Genomic DNA, 15485 nt, shown 5'->3' on the forward strand with positions numbered 1-15485 from the left:
AGCGGAGGAGCCTGATGTGGGGCTCGATCCCATAACGCCGGGATCATGCCCTGAGCCGAAGGCAGACGCTTAACTGCTGTGCCACCCAGGTGCCCCTCAATAAACATTTCTTAATTGCCTACTATATGCCAAGCTGGGATTGGAGTAGGGGATTTTAAGAGTGAATAACACACAGTTACCATTCTCAGGCACTTCGTTCTGGTGGATAACACATGTCAATCCCACAGACAGAATCATAGGTCACTGTCCCCAGAACCTAAAGAGGCAAAGTGTCCCTACCTAGGCCGTAAATGACAGTCACGTTTGGCTGTCAAAGATCAGCTGACCAAGGTATAGGATCTCAGCCTCACAGCAGTTACAGTGGGCCAGTAGCAAGGTAACCTACAGCACTTTTACATAGCCTAAAGTGAAATTAGGGGATAAATTGGTTGGGGAATGCCCCATTCTTGAGGGGTTCCCCTGGTAAGCATAAGGGGGAATCCCCTTAAATATGGTAGAACCCCCAACAGCAAATGTAGGGGCTAAGGGGAGAACAGATCCCTGCTTGCTAGCAGGAGACTGGAAGGGGTGGGGGAATTCTTAAAAACTCCATTTACAGAACAGGAGATCCCCTTCTGTTACTCAAAGTTCCCTCGTAGGGCTGTTTTGAGACATTTTTGAGTACTATCTTCTACTTTGCTTCTGATTCCATCTTCCTTAGGGTTTAGAGAAAGACAACTGAATATATATTTATACAGAAAAAATGATAAAAATATAAATACATACACACACCACACAGTCACACTGTTTGGCTGTTAGGAGTTCAGTAGTCCTAGAATTTAAGTCATCTATTTGTACCATTTGAATCTAGTGTTCATTCCTAATTAGTCCATGTTTAAATATAATTCCAGACAAAAAACAAGGTGCATTTTACAAAATATAAGATAAGATATACATCCGAGAAAAACCAGTCCTGACACAATTCACACCATTAGGGAGTCAAACACTTGTGGTAACTCTGGTGCTATCAGAAAGCAAAAGTAATAATACTAGCATAAACTTATATAGTGCTTATTAGGTACTAGACATATGTAACGGTTTGGGAATGAAAACAATTTGTAGGGGCGCCTGGGTGACACAGCGGTTAAGCGTCTGCCTTCAGCTCAGGGCGTGATCCTGGCGTTATGGGATCGAGCCCCACATCAGGCTCCTCTGGTACGAGCCTGCTTCTTCCTCTCCCTCTCCCCCTGCTTGTGTTCCCTCTCTCGCTGGCTGTCTCTATCTCTGTCAAATAAATAAATAAATAAATAAATCTTTAAAAAAAAAAAGAAAGAAAACAATTTATAAAGTTGAAATAAAAATTCTTAAGTCCATTTTCACTTACCATTACCTTAATCCCAGATAAGCAGTTAACTTCAGTAATTCTTCTCTCTTTTATGTGGGAGGCAGTGGTGGTTAAAATACAATAAATAATGCATTTATTTGCAAAGTGCCTGGAATTGAAAAAATGCGTTAAGGACAAAGTACAGTATTATTATAACATTCTTCCATATATTACATGGAAACACATATTAAATGCACCCAAGCGGGCAGAATCCTTTCTTCTCCAAGGTACAAATTAGGTCAGTGTCATGATTCTATACTGTCTTAGATTTCCTAACAACTAAAACAAAGCAGGATAAAAATGAAGGAAACCCCCCCCCCCAAAACAGTACCAATCTGAGGATCTCTATCAGAATTTCAAGCTGTTTATCACTGGTAGGCAGATGACTATATGATTATTACTGGAAAAATATCTCAAAGCCAAAACCTTTTTTGTGGCAGGTTATCAGCATCATTCCTTACATTAAAATTATATTTCATCTATAAGATACAACTAACATTTTTTGTTTGATATATAATAGTTTATTTCTACAGATACTAAAATTATAGTGAATTAAGTGGAAGTTGCTTTGTATAAATCTATACAATCAACAGTATATGTGAGTCTCGGTGTGCATGCATGCGCTTACCCATTGAAAAATATTAATACTAATGGTATTTTATAATATGTCTGAGGAAATGTTTTTTAATCTTGAGAAACATACCATATTCCATACTCCTTATTAAATATTCAAAGCTATAATATTTTCATTTTAAAAATAAAAATTTCAAGAGAACAGAATCATAAAACTAGAGGGTCTAAAAATTGTAGCACATGCTCTTTATTAAACATATATAATTTTCCATTAATACATAATGCAGACGATTAAAGCCTCTAACAATAATCTGTAAGTGTAAAGAGTTTGTGCATATTTCCAATTTTTTTCCTATGCACATCCTAACGTATTTAATGTAAAAAGTGTACCCTGTCATATAAATGTCCTTTTTCCCTTTTTCAAGAGTAATTACCTTGAATATATTTCATATTAGTTTGTGATTAAACTTCCAGTATTAATACATTTCTTTAAAAAGTTAAAAAGCCTCGCCATAGTTTGAGAACATCTTTTTTAAACCTGAAATAGATTTGAATAAAAATAATTTAAGATTTATTTCACATTTTAAAATAGTAAAATGAGTCTAAATACTTTATATATCTAAATTTGGCTTATTAAAATTTCAAGAATAGGAGTATAAGAGCCCTAAGTTGGAAAACCTTTTTCTGAAAAACTCGACCAAGATTATGAGTTTCCTTTCTAGCTTAATCTGTACTCCTAATCATTCTAAATTCCATATGCAATGTAAACAATTAAAAAATAAATCTTAATAACTAATTCTTGTCTTAAAATACACAATCCTTGGACTCGCACACAACGTCCGTATGAGCAGACTCCTCCCCGCTCCTGGGGAAAACCCTGCCTAATATTTATAACGTTATGACATACTGTAATACTCACAAGGTGGTTGTAGAAGTATAAACACGACTGGAGTTATCTGATTGGCTGGTGGTGATGTAACACCCATGTCAATACTTCCCAGTGAACGCACGTGTTCGACCTTTTATTTAAATTTCCATTTCATCACAGCAATAAGACACTCGGGGCGGTGCATTTTCTGTGAAATGATTATTGCTTTGGGCCTGAGGTGCTGCCTCGCACACACAATGCTGCATACGAGGAGGTGTCGGTGGTAACCTCCTCGCGTGAAAGGCACCGCCTGGTCCAGTCTTTGTGAAGGAACAAAATAAGTTCACTTCCTTGGGCACCGCCACCCACCCCTAGCAAATGACAAGGCTGGAGCGCAGCTCCCACCGCACAGTTATTTCCAAAGTCCCAGGTGAACTCGTGGCGAGAGAAGGAAAATGTGCGTCCCGGGCGCGGGTAGGTGCGTGTGGGCAGCGGGGAGGCGGCCAGACCCTGACACTCGCCAGCTGTTTGTCCTCCGCGTAGCCCAGCCCCGGCCCGCACACGCCCGCCCCCTCCCCTAGACCCCCAGCCAGCCGCTCGGCCTTTTGTCCCCCGCCCCTCGGCCGACTTCCTTCCCCCCCGGCGCGAGCCGGGGCACCGGGCGGCGGCGCGCGCCATGTCGTTCAGTGAAATGAACCGCAGGACGCTGGCGTTCCGAGGAGGCGGGTTGGTCACCGCCAGTGGCGGCAGCGGCGGCGGCGGCAGCTCCACGAACAATAACGCTGGCGGGGAGGCCTCAGCTTGGCCTCAGCAGCCCCAGCCAAGACAGCCCCAGCCGCTAGCGCCTCAGCAGCTCAATGGGCGGGGGGCCGACGAGGAAGTGGAATTGGAGGGCCTGGAGCCCCAAGACCTGGAGGCCTCCGCTGGGGCGGCCGCCGCCGCCGAGGAAACCAAGGAGTTGCTGCTCCCCCAAGACGCGGGCGGCCCCACCTCGCTGGGCGGCGGTGGCGCGGGGGGCCCCCTGCTAGCGGAAAGGAACCGTCGGACTCTGGCCTTCCGAGGAGGCGGCGGCGGCGGGGGTCTCGGCAACAATGGCAGTAGCCGCGGCCGCCCCGAGACCTCGGCGTGGCCCCTGAGGCATTTCAATGGGCGAGGGCCAGCGGCTGTGGATCTGGAGCTGGACGCGCTGGAGGGGAAGGAGTTGATGCAGGACGGCGCGTCCCTGAGCGACAGCACCGAGGACGAGGAGGAGGGGGCGAGCCTGGGCGACGGCAGCGGGGCGGAAGGCGGCAGCTGCAGCAGCAGCAGGCGGTCGGGCGGCGATGGCGGGGACGAAGTGGAGGGCAGCGGTGTGGGAGCTGGCGAAGGAGAGACTGTCCAGCACTTCCCGCTCGCGCGGCCCAAGTCCCTAATGCAGAAGCTACAGTGCTCCTTCCAGACCTCTTGGCTCAAAGATTTTCCCTGGCTGCGGTATTCCAAGGATACTGGCCTTATGTCTTGCGGCTGGTGCCAAAAGACCCCTGAGGACGGGGGAAGCGGGGACCTTCCTCAAGTGGGGCACGATGAGCTTTCGCGAGGGACCCGAAACTACAAGAAAACCCTTCTTCTGAGACACCACGTCTCTAACGAGCACAAACTCCACGAAGCCAACGCCCAGGTACAGTATATTCTGCTGCTACTTTTTCAGATCTTTTAGGGAAAGGTTTATCAGCCAAAAAACACCACTTTCTTGGGTGAAGGCATCGTTCCGGTTGTGGAATTGCAGGGAGCTGATGCGTGGGGGTTTAGAAAGTCTGGAAACAAGTTCTCAAAAGTTATGTTTTGGGGGTGGGCGATGGAATGACAATTTTCTAATCGTATCGCTGAATTTATTTTTTTATGATTCTTTCCTTTGCCCATCAGAATTTTTGAAAAGTTTAAGAAAGCGAGGTTGAAGGTTTTAACCCTAAAAAGTTGACTTTGTGGTCAAAAATTTTATTAGCTGTGATTTTAGAAAAGCTGCCTTAACGTTTCATAGTCTTTCAGCATGGTGATGGAAGTCAAATCTGACAACTCTCTGAAGAATGAATTAAACAATTTCTTTAACTTTTGATGCTGACCCTTTCAGGAAAACATTCAGCTAGAAAATTCTTTATATCAGGTCAGGATAATGTGAAATATGAGAGCAATATGTAAATGTAGAGGAAGCTATTTGGATAACACTCCTTGTGAATAATTGTACTACATTCATCTCCCTTGAACTTTCTGCTGAACTTTTCTCTTACCAAAGACATGCTTTTGGTAAGCTACTGGAGTTTTTACTTGTTTCCTTCTACCCAGATTTTTGCGCTGAGATTTTTCCATAATCCTTTCTTTTAAAAAAGTTTCTCGTAAATGCAGTTTACTTTAAACTTCGCATATTAAGGATGTTTCATGTGATGTTTTTTCTATCATATCGTAGGCTGGTAGAGAATATATTTACTAAACTCCTTGAAAACATACTTTAGTTAAAAAACAGATAAGCTATACTTTAGTTATTTCTTGTTTTAATATTTCCAGTTTAAAAATAGTGGGCTTACCATCTTGGTAATCCTTTTTCAAGTCAAGAGAGATGTTGAGCAGTTCTTGTTTAAAGTCTTTCAGACAACCTGTGTGGTAGATGGAATTCATTCTTTGGTGTTGGTAGCCAGTCACTGATTTTAGAAAGTCAACTTTTAGATACTAGTCCTTCCGTGTGTTTATTGGAGTGATCTTGCTGTTCAGAACACTTACACTGGACTTAATTAGGTGCTATCCAGTAACCCGGTAGCACAGTAGTTTTCTCAGAAGTTAACTTGAAAGCATAGGGTTATTTTTCCCAGTAGAGAATGGTAATAGTTTTTGCACAAATTTGAATTGCCTAAGTCCTAGAAGGAAGGTCACTTAAAGATGTACAGTCTCGAAAGGTTAAGTAAGTTGTCCTAAGTCTTAGAGTGCTTGGTGACAGCTGAGACTAGAGCTTATAGGGAATGTTGTAACGGAAAAAGAATGGGTTTTGGAGTAAATCTGGGTTCAGATCTCAGCTTTCTACAATTACTAGCTTTGTGAGCTTGGGTAATGGAGTGAAATGTATCTAACATTTCCTTGTGTTCTCTGTGCCAAACACATTACCTTACTCTGCAAAGTAATTTTTTATTTTATAGATGCGGAGTTGGAGGCTTTAAAGATCAAGTACTATGTTGTAAGATGATGGAGGTGGGGAATTTGTGAAAATGAAAGTGTACCTTTCTAAATAATGTTGATTGAATTCAGAAAATTCCAAACAGACAGTTACAAGGCATATTCTTAATAGACAGTGGACCAGTTACTCTTATCAGCATAGTCTGTCCCTGTAGGCAAATCTGAGTGGGAATGCAAAATACAATTAGCTGCTTAGTGAACCTGAAATCAGAGGAAGGGGAATTAGTTGGATAACCTTATGATGGACTTAGTGTGGTGTATACTTCTCCCCTAGGCATTATCTGGATCAGGGAATTCATTCCCTAGGTAAAACCTTTTCTAAACTTGATCTCTGAATTATCCCTCCTTTTCCCCTTTCCCCTTCAGAAGTCCTCTTTTTTAGATACAGTGTACACACTGTCTTTCTCTTAGGACATGCTTTCATTAGGTTGTGGACAATACAATTTAGTAAGTCCAGTGTCTAAGGATATATTATTGGTTTCCTTGATTGGATTTTGGATGTTTCCACCTTGAATTGATCCTGACTTCTCTATTTTCACTGCAACGTTACTTTGGGGTGTTAACCTTGCTGTTGACCCCAGGTACCACCAACATATCTTTGTCTTGTTGATAGGAGTGACCTGGTCAAGAATTGACTTACTCATATGGGCAGAATTCAATTAGGTTGTTTTTTTTTTTCTTCGCTCTGTAGCCTTCGATTACCTGTAGGAGGCAGTATAACACAGTTTGTAAGAGCATTCTTGGGTTTAAGGTTGGGGGACCTGAATCCTAATCCACTGCTTTCTTGGCAGGCAAATGATTTTAACTTCTAGTTCCCCTGTGTATGGAAAGTATACATGTCAGCACGTAATCACTTCGTAAATGTTAGCTATTGTTTATTAGCATCATTGTGTATATTTATCACAAGTAACCATAACAGGTTTTTTTTGGTAGCCTAGTACCTCATGTGTCTCAGTGTTAACCAATTTTGACAGTTTGGAAACCACTTTATCTTGTGGGATCAATCCTGATTCTAGAGAATAAACCAGTTTTCCTTTTGATACCTTCCGAGACTCTGGACATCCAGTTCTTTAAACATTCTGAGACTTTCTCATACACGCAGATTTTTTCACCGCTTCGTAAGAATGTCTTGCATTAGCTTTCTCCTGTCTTACAAATGATGAAATGAGTTCTGTAGTACTTAGGCAAGAATTCAGTTTGAGGCTAAGGGTAGTTTATACCCTTTATTCCCCTCAACTTCCCCCCGTTTTTAAAGAGGGATGTTTTTTGAGAGGAGGTTGGCCAAATCTTAGAATATCACTAAGTGTTAATTTTTCTTCATGTTTTCTGAAAGTAAGAAAAGTTCTTTTTCATTAAATCCGTGGTGACCAAAGAATTATAATACATTCCCAAAAAGTTTGCTGTTCTCCTAATTGGGTGTTGGTTAAGATTGCCCATGGGAGAGTCAAAATATGCTCTCTCAGAATCTGTTCTGAGCCTTCTATTTCAGAGAGATCCCTGTGTTCTTTGTAAGGATGTAAGGGGCAACATACAGTTTTTATTTTGAGTAATAACTGTCTTCATCAAGGAAAGTTCAATGATTAGCTTATACAGGATTTTTGACCATTTGGTCCTGAGGACTTTAAAATTGCTTTAAGAACAGTGGTTACCGCTGTATCTTGGTTCAGATCACGTTCTACCCAATTGTGAAATTTTCATAGCCTAAATCACACATTCTGTCAACTCTCTCCAGTTTACTAAGTCTAAAACATACACTCATGTATTGCTATAAATTTCATCAATTCTTCTGGAAAGTAAATACTGAGATCAGTGATCTGATCGACATTATCAATGAGAATATGTTGAGGTCAACTAAAGCAAAAGTGAGATGGTCTACAAGCCTTCTATGCATTTGACAAAGATAAGGCTTAAAGGTTTTTATGTTTTTAACAATTTAGAAAGAAAGTCTGAAAAAACTTTCACTAAAGATGAGGGGCCCCTCGGCGGCTCAATAGGTTAAGTGTCAGGCTCTCGATTTCAGGGTTGTGAGTTCAAAGCCTCTGTTGGACTCCACGCTGGGTCTAAATAAATAACCAGCCAACCTCTGGCCCATTAAATAAGCATTTTGTATAATAATATAGGTTCTAACATTTATGTTTGATTCATTGAGCTGGTTCATTTCCCTCGTGTTTTTGACTTTTTAGTAGTGTCTTGGACTATACTCAGTAGTGTATCTGGGATTGGCTTCTCTCCCTCTTAAATTTACTTAAATTCATTAGATCCAAAGCACTGGGAGATAAACATACAAATCAGACATTTTTTTCTGCCCTCAAGGAACTTGTAGTCTAGTAAGAAGAGACAGGCATAATGAAATGATAGGTACCGTGTTAGAAGTATGTTCAGGTTACAGTGAAAACACTAAAGTCATCAGTTCTACTTGGGAAAGTTGGAAGAAGCTTGTATAATTGGCTCTTGGACTTCATTGTGTTAAATGAATAGGTGTTGAACAGGGACGGGAGGGCATTCCAGGCACTGCAGTTGGCACAGCATTAACAAAATAAAATTGATGTGTCTGAGAAGTGGATAATTTGTTTGCTGAGCAGGATGAAAAATCAGGTTTGAATAGGTAATAGACTATGGAGGGTCTTTTGTCATGCTAAAATGATCATATTTTATTCTGTTAACAAATGGGCAAACTATTTAGCAGTTTTAAATGGGAGGATCATGAAATATTTTGCTGTTCAGAGACACCTGTGTAGTGTGTGTGCTTTGAGAAGAGAGCTGGCAAGAAAGCATATCTTTGGTATCTAAAACTGGCTGGAGGTTAAAATCACCTGAAAATTACGACCACTGACCTATAGAATTGAAATTTCCATTTTCTTCAGAAATTTGGTTGTGGAAGTGGAATGTTTATATTCTTTCAGTATAGCGTTCCAGTGGGCTGCTGCAACAAAAGTAGTAAAGTTTTTTTTTTAAGATTTTATTTTTTTATTTGAGAGAGAGAGAGCACGAGTGGGGAAGAGAAGGGGAAGCAGGGGAAGCAGACTCCCGGCAAGCAAGGAACCCAGTGTGGGTCTCTATCCCAGGACCCTGGGACCATGACCTGAGCGGAAGGCAGATGCTTAACTGATTGAGCCGCCCAGGCTTCCCAAGATTTTTGCTTTTAATGCTTTCAGTTTACACTTTGATGTTTTGTATCAGAAATGCCTTTTTTCTGCTAATCCATTTATTGAAAGGATTATAATTCTGGGTAGGGCAAGAATACTGGTTTTTTTAGCTAAATAGTATTTTCTTTTCCTTTGTGGATTGACTGCACAGGAACTCACTGTTCACAACTGAAGTTCTCTCTCCAACTCTCCTTTCATAAGGGTGGGGGAGATTGGGTGGTGGTCTTGGGTTCTCTGGGCCATTTGGTGACATTATCTAGCTCCCCAAGCTAGAGTGCTAAAGACCGACCCTACAACACCCCCACAACGTCTAGTTGATCATTCAAGTTCTGTTGATTTTTATCTTCCAGATATTTTTCCAGATTCTGACTCATCACCCCTCCCCCATTAACATTTTCATCTTAGGTTAGTGAAGGTCCTGGTTTCCTGCAAGCATGTTGCATTATTAACAGTACCTTCCCCTGGGTCACAGTATCTTTAGTTTTAGTTCCCTGATATTAATCCCCTAATTTGCTGTCAACAACCATCTCTTATATCTTCTAATCCAATCAGATCGCTGTAAGACACCTATCACAGTGGTTTTTAACTTTGTGGGGAGAATTTTAATCTCTTGATAACTCATGGAAACTGTAGATACTTGCCTCAAAATGTTCATAAGTGCATATTGAATTTCTTGGACTTTTGGGGGATCACCTTGAAGTTCTTTCAAAAATCTGGAATTGTGAGATGCTATAAGACCATCTTGTTCTTTTTAATGCTATTTTATTTGCTTGGAATGCTCATCCTCCCATCCCACTTTTTCATCCTCTAAGGCTCTGCTCAGATCTTTTTTCCAAAAAGCATTCCCCCCCTACCACCAAAAAAATCCTGACTAGATAGACTTCCTCTCTGCTCTGCTGACACCTTTGTTAACACTCTTTAGCACCTTAAGAGTCTTGCCCACTAGTGATCTTCAAGTTGGGAACTGTACTTACTCATTTGGGTCCCCAGTTGTAGAACTTGTCTAAAATAGGCATTCACTTTATGCTTATTAAATAATGGACTGAAGTCAGGATTTTTCGAGCTTTTAGCTTTTTCCTCTGTGAGTTAAAATATGTATTTTTTTAGCTTCTCTGGAAGTAAATTTAAAGATGCATGTTATGTATATATTTTCTTTTTTGTATTTTCTTAATTTTAGAATTAATTCTAAGGTCTCGTCCAGATCTAAAATTACAATTTTACTTATGGGCATCTTCACAAATAAAAAACTGGAAGACTTTTCACATTTACAAATCTTTTTATTTTTTAAGATTTTATTTATTTATTTGACAGAGATAGAGACAGCCAGCCAGCGAGAGAGGGAACACAAGCAGGGGAAGTGGGAGAGGAAGAAGCAGGCTGAGGAGCCTGAGGAGGGGCTAGGGCCCCACATTTACAAATCTTTGATGTAAGAAATTGTCTGATTTTTGAAGTCTGATGTCCTTTTTAAAAAAAAATTATTTTAAAGATTTTATTTATAAGAGAGTATGGGCACATACAAACGGGAGTGGCAGGCTGAGAGAGAAGCAGGCTCCCCACTGGGCAGGGAGCCCAGTGTAGTTCTCAGTCCCAGGACCCTGGTATCATGACCTGAGCCAAAGGCTTAACCCACTGAGCCACCCAGGTGTCCCTGATCACTGAATGTCCGTTTTCTTAAAATCTTGTTTAGCCGGTTTAGACTAATGTCTGGGCTCAGTTGTGTTTTCCATTTTGGGAAAAAGAACAGAAAAGTTTCCCAGCATCTGAAAAGACCAGTTCTAGAAATACTTAAATCTTTTCATCATTGTATTTTTATATATCAGTGAACTCATGTTATCAGTATACTCAGAGTGGGCATTTAGAATGTAAGGAACCAGAGACAGAGATGGGCATGAGTTCCTTAGGGAACTACTTTAAGATTTTTATGTTTAGTACTAAGATTTTCTTAATTTATTTAGTTCAGCAAATAATACCAGCAATTTGTTTTAATGCTATGTGCTTATTTAAGCTCTGATGTACCCAAGTGCCCAAATAATACTCCCCTTTGAGAGTACACATACTCTTGACTTGGAAAGCCCTCATTGAAGAGCCTCTTTAATAGGTGCTACAGAAACAAGGCACAGTGCTCTAATCAGTAGTGAAAAAGAAATTGGTGGTGGTGCTTTTATGAAAGCAAGGAACATTACTGTTCTTGTAAAACATTAGAGAAAAACATAGTGGTTGAATAGTTGTGTTTGATTTGTATATTTTGTGTTAAAATAGAATGGGCAAATATTTTGGTGGATAGGCTTTTGTCTGAGTTATTTTTTAAAATTAGGACATTTGGTCTGATAATGGCTGAGAACTTCAGAAATTGGGACTGGCCCAGAAAATGCAGAACACAATGACCATCACCTAAAATGACTGTACAGTTAGACACACACAGCCGCCTCCTCAAAGGTTTAAACTGCCAGTGCATAAACTCTAGGTGGGTTTTTGATTTGCAAAAGCTAATTCACTGCTTCCACAAATACTTCGTGATGTGCTGCCAAATTTTGATCAGTGCTTAAAAATTTTGTTTCTTCCAAGTATTTATACTATTATTGCAACATCAGAACTTTGAACCAAATGAGCTTTGCTGGGCAGGTACGGCATGCGTAGCAAAGCTTAGTTTCAGGCCTGCATTAACGGAAGGTTCTTCAACTTCGAATGTTTCTTCAGTGAGTGGAAAGCATAAGTAAATTAGTAACAAAGTCTTACCCAAATAGTCTCCTTTTAAGAGGGACATCAAGTAAACAGTATGATGCTTTTATAGAAAATTAAATTGTAGCATTAATTGTAGTTTTTAGTATTGATTTAGTTCTTTATATATTCACACATTTTCATTTCCTTTTGGTAAATCGTTTGAAATTTCACAACGTGCTAGTTTATGTACAAGCTCTAAGGTTAAAACAATGTTGTTTTTGAATCTCCCTTCCCTCCACACCTTCAAAAGCAAAAATTTGGGACTTAACTGGTGAATTAATTTGTTTTGCTTAATTCCCTCAAACCTTTGCTGATACCAGTTTTTAATGAAGACTGGGTGTTTGGTAGGAGGTAAAAAAAAAAAAACCCAGCTAATTTAGAGATGAGACTTTTTGTATGATAGATCAAGAATGTGTGGGAGTAGGGTGTTATACTGTAAGGGCATTATGTGTGTGAGGCACTGGGAAGGTAATAGACTGCCAAGGGTCAGTTGGAAATGAAAAGAAAAATGTCTGCTTTCCATGCGGCTTCTTCAATAGTGATCATATACCCCAGATTTGCAGGGTTATCTGTACTATTCCATTATCCCTGTGGAATACTGAAGTGGCCTGGAATTCTAATATTTTGGTTCTTTCAGTTGACTTCAGATACTTGAAAGCAACACAAAAATTCTTAAATAGACCATTGACCTGGTTTAGTTTCTAGGGAATTGAAATTATTTTATGTATGGCCTCCTGTGTTCAGTACTCAGACTTAAACGTAATATTTTTGTAATTTAGCCATACCCATATGGGGTTAAATGGAGTTGTGGTATTGTTTCGGAATCTCACCACCAGTTAGTTAAAATACTATTTCCATGAAAATTCTTTTGCAGTCTTAACTGTGTCCCCAACACCTTTCAATTTTTTTTCTTGAATTCTACCTTCCTCTCTTCTCTTCTACAAGCATATCAGCCCTCCCAGCATGTTTACAATCTTGTATGTATCTTCCCATGTTTTTCCCCATGCTCATATAGTCATACATGAGTGTGTCATTTTACAGAAATGGCCTTTATTTAAATTAATATTTTACCTGAAGAAAATATGAATTTTTAATGCTTTAGGTCAGCGTTTTCAGCCATCTTTTCTACCAGAAATATCTAAACACTTTCTTGATCGGAAAAAATGATTACTTCAGTTACCTAACAGCCATTGTTAACGTGTGCTGCTGTTTTATAGGAATTACCATAACTTAAGTAATGCTAAACAGAACTATAATGAATACTTGTGAGAGTGATAAGAAAGAAAATTATAAACTCTTAAAAATTTAGAGTTCCAGGGTCCCTAGCTGGCTCAGCTGATAGAGCATGCGACTGTTGGTCTCTGGGTTGTAAGTTCAAGCCCCACATTGGGTGTAGAGATTACTTTAAAAAAAAACGTTTTAAAAATAATGTAGTAATACATAAAAGAATTCTGCGTTCAGGAATTTTACCTTACATTTACTATTTATGGCCCTAAAGAGATAAGGCATTTGAAAGTTGATTAGGAAAATCCACAATTTCCCATAGTTGAAATACGTTCTCCTATCAGGGTCTTAACTTTATCTTTAGTTAGATTTAATTAATTTCATTGACCTAAACTGTTTGATTGGATGTTTGCCAAGACTTAAAATTTACCTTTTTTAGTAGTAGGAAGTAGGATGAGATACCCAGCATTGTAACTTGGATATTTTAAGTTCAATCAGAAAGGCTGCTGCATTCCTATTGGTTAAAGAGATAAGGCAAACTAATTTGATTCCTATATATGAAAGTTTCTTTTCATAGGAAAGAAATTGCTCTTTTAATTTTAAATAATTCTTAATCCATGTCCTTGGTTTATACATGATACATGTTATTCTTTAAATGAAATCCTGCTGATCCTTATTCACATGTTTGACTTTTCTTAATAATACTAGTGGCTTGCACCAAGCTCTTCACACTTTTCCTCTCAATATTTGGGATTGTGAACACTACAGTCTCAAAATATATCATGATTCCTAACAAATTAGTGTATTTGATTAGCGCTTTTTAAAAAGTTAAATTGATGATATGTTCCTTCATTTGGGGATTTTTAAGAAGTAAATAAAATTTAATATTAATGTTTTCTGTCCAATTACAGGAGACAGAAATACCATCAGAGGAGGGATACTGTGACTTTAATAGTAGGCCAAATGAGAACTCTTACTGCTATCAACTTCTTCGACAACTAAATGAACAAAGAAAGAAAGGTATTCTTTGCGATGTCAGCATTGTGGTGAGCGGAAAAATCTTTAAAGCTCATAAGAACATCCTGGTTGCAGGCAGCCGTTTCTTTAAGACTTTATATTGCTTTTCAAACAAAGAAAGCCCTAACCAAAACAATACTACCCATTTAGATATTGCTGCAGTTCAAGGTTTTTCAGTCATCTTGGACTTCTTGTATTCTGGTAACCTGGTGCTCACAAGCCAAAATGCCATTGAAGTGATGACAGTGGCCAGCTACCTTCAAATGAGTGAAGTTGTTCAAACTTGCCGAAATTTCATTAAAGATGCCTTAAATATAAGCATTAAATCAGAAGCTCCAGAGTCTGTAGTTGTGGACTATAATAATAGAAAACCAGTTAATAGAGATGGTCTATCTTCATCACGGGATCAAAAAATTGCCAGTTTTTGGGCAACACGGAATCTTACCAATTTGGCAAGTAACGTAAAAATTGAAAATGATGGTTGTAATGTCGACGAGGGCCAAATAGAAAACTACCAAATGAATGACAGTAGTTGGGTCCAGGATGGTTCACCTGAATTGGCTGAAAACGAATCTCAAGGTCAAACGAAAGTGTTTATTTGGAATAATATGGGCTCCCAGGGAATTCAAGAGACTGGCAAAACGAGGAGGAAAAACCAAACTACAAAGAGATTTATTTATAATATACCACCTAATGAAACAAACTTAGAAGATTGCTCAGTGATGCAGCCACCTGTTGCCTATCCAGAAGAAGATATGTCATTCATCAAGGAAGAACCAGGTAAATATTTTATATACAAAGGTATCTCAGTTTTCATTCTAATTATTATGGTTGGATATGAGCTTGAAGTATATTTTTGAAGTGTTTCTTAAACTGTAAAAGTAATACACAGATACTAAATTTGAGTGTTTATAATGGAAGAGAAAATTACTCAATGTAATTTTGGTATATCTTTTCTTTCCACATGCGTATGAGTTTCTCAAAGTTTGTGTTAGTAATCAGGTATTGTTTATATAATTATGGGGTGTGTGGACTCTTCCTTTATAGTTCTTTGATCTTTAGCCTCTGATCACTTTTTTTTGCTCGCAATATTGGAAAAGGTGAAAGAATGTAATCTTAGTTAATATCTTTGTTGTAATATATAATCGGTTTGTCATTTCAGAACATTTTTGAGACCTAATTAACATTTTTTTATTCCCAGTTTTTTTTGGGTAATTAAACATTTAAGTGTTTTTTAGAATTTTGCAAATGACAGTGGGATTATTCCAATTTATTTAGAGCTACTTAACCATCTTCCAGAAGCTGAAATGTTTTAAATTTGTCCCACTGTCCCCTCATTTTCATTCTCATTCATTTAAGAGAGAGGGCTCTGAGA

The 15485-nt window shown here is 39.1% G+C and overlaps 1 protein-coding gene across 2 annotated transcripts in view; it reads left to right on the forward strand.

The window, feature by feature from the left end:
* Positions 1-3055: 3055 nt before the first annotated feature.
* ZBTB10 (zinc finger and BTB domain containing 10) overlaps positions 3056-15485 on the forward strand; it is a 31719-nt gene continuing 19289 nt past the window's right edge. The window contains exons 1-2 of one of the 2 annotated variants that reach the window (XM_011236708.3): positions 3056-3278; positions 14005-14890. In XM_011236708.3, the coding sequence (XP_011235010.1) occupies positions 3183-3278; positions 14005-14890 (982 nt within the window). In that variant the 5' untranslated portion in view covers positions 3056-3182. Of the gene's footprint in view, positions 3279-3448; positions 4462-14004; positions 14891-15485 lie in introns of those variants that run through there. The other variant, XM_011236707.3, reaches the window with a different exon arrangement.

The sequence above is a fragment of the Ailuropoda melanoleuca genome, chromosome 9 (assembly GCF_002007445.2).
Source record: "Ailuropoda melanoleuca isolate Jingjing chromosome 9, ASM200744v2, whole genome shotgun sequence".
Lineage (NCBI taxonomy): Eukaryota > Metazoa > Chordata > Mammalia > Carnivora > Ursidae > Ailuropoda > Ailuropoda melanoleuca.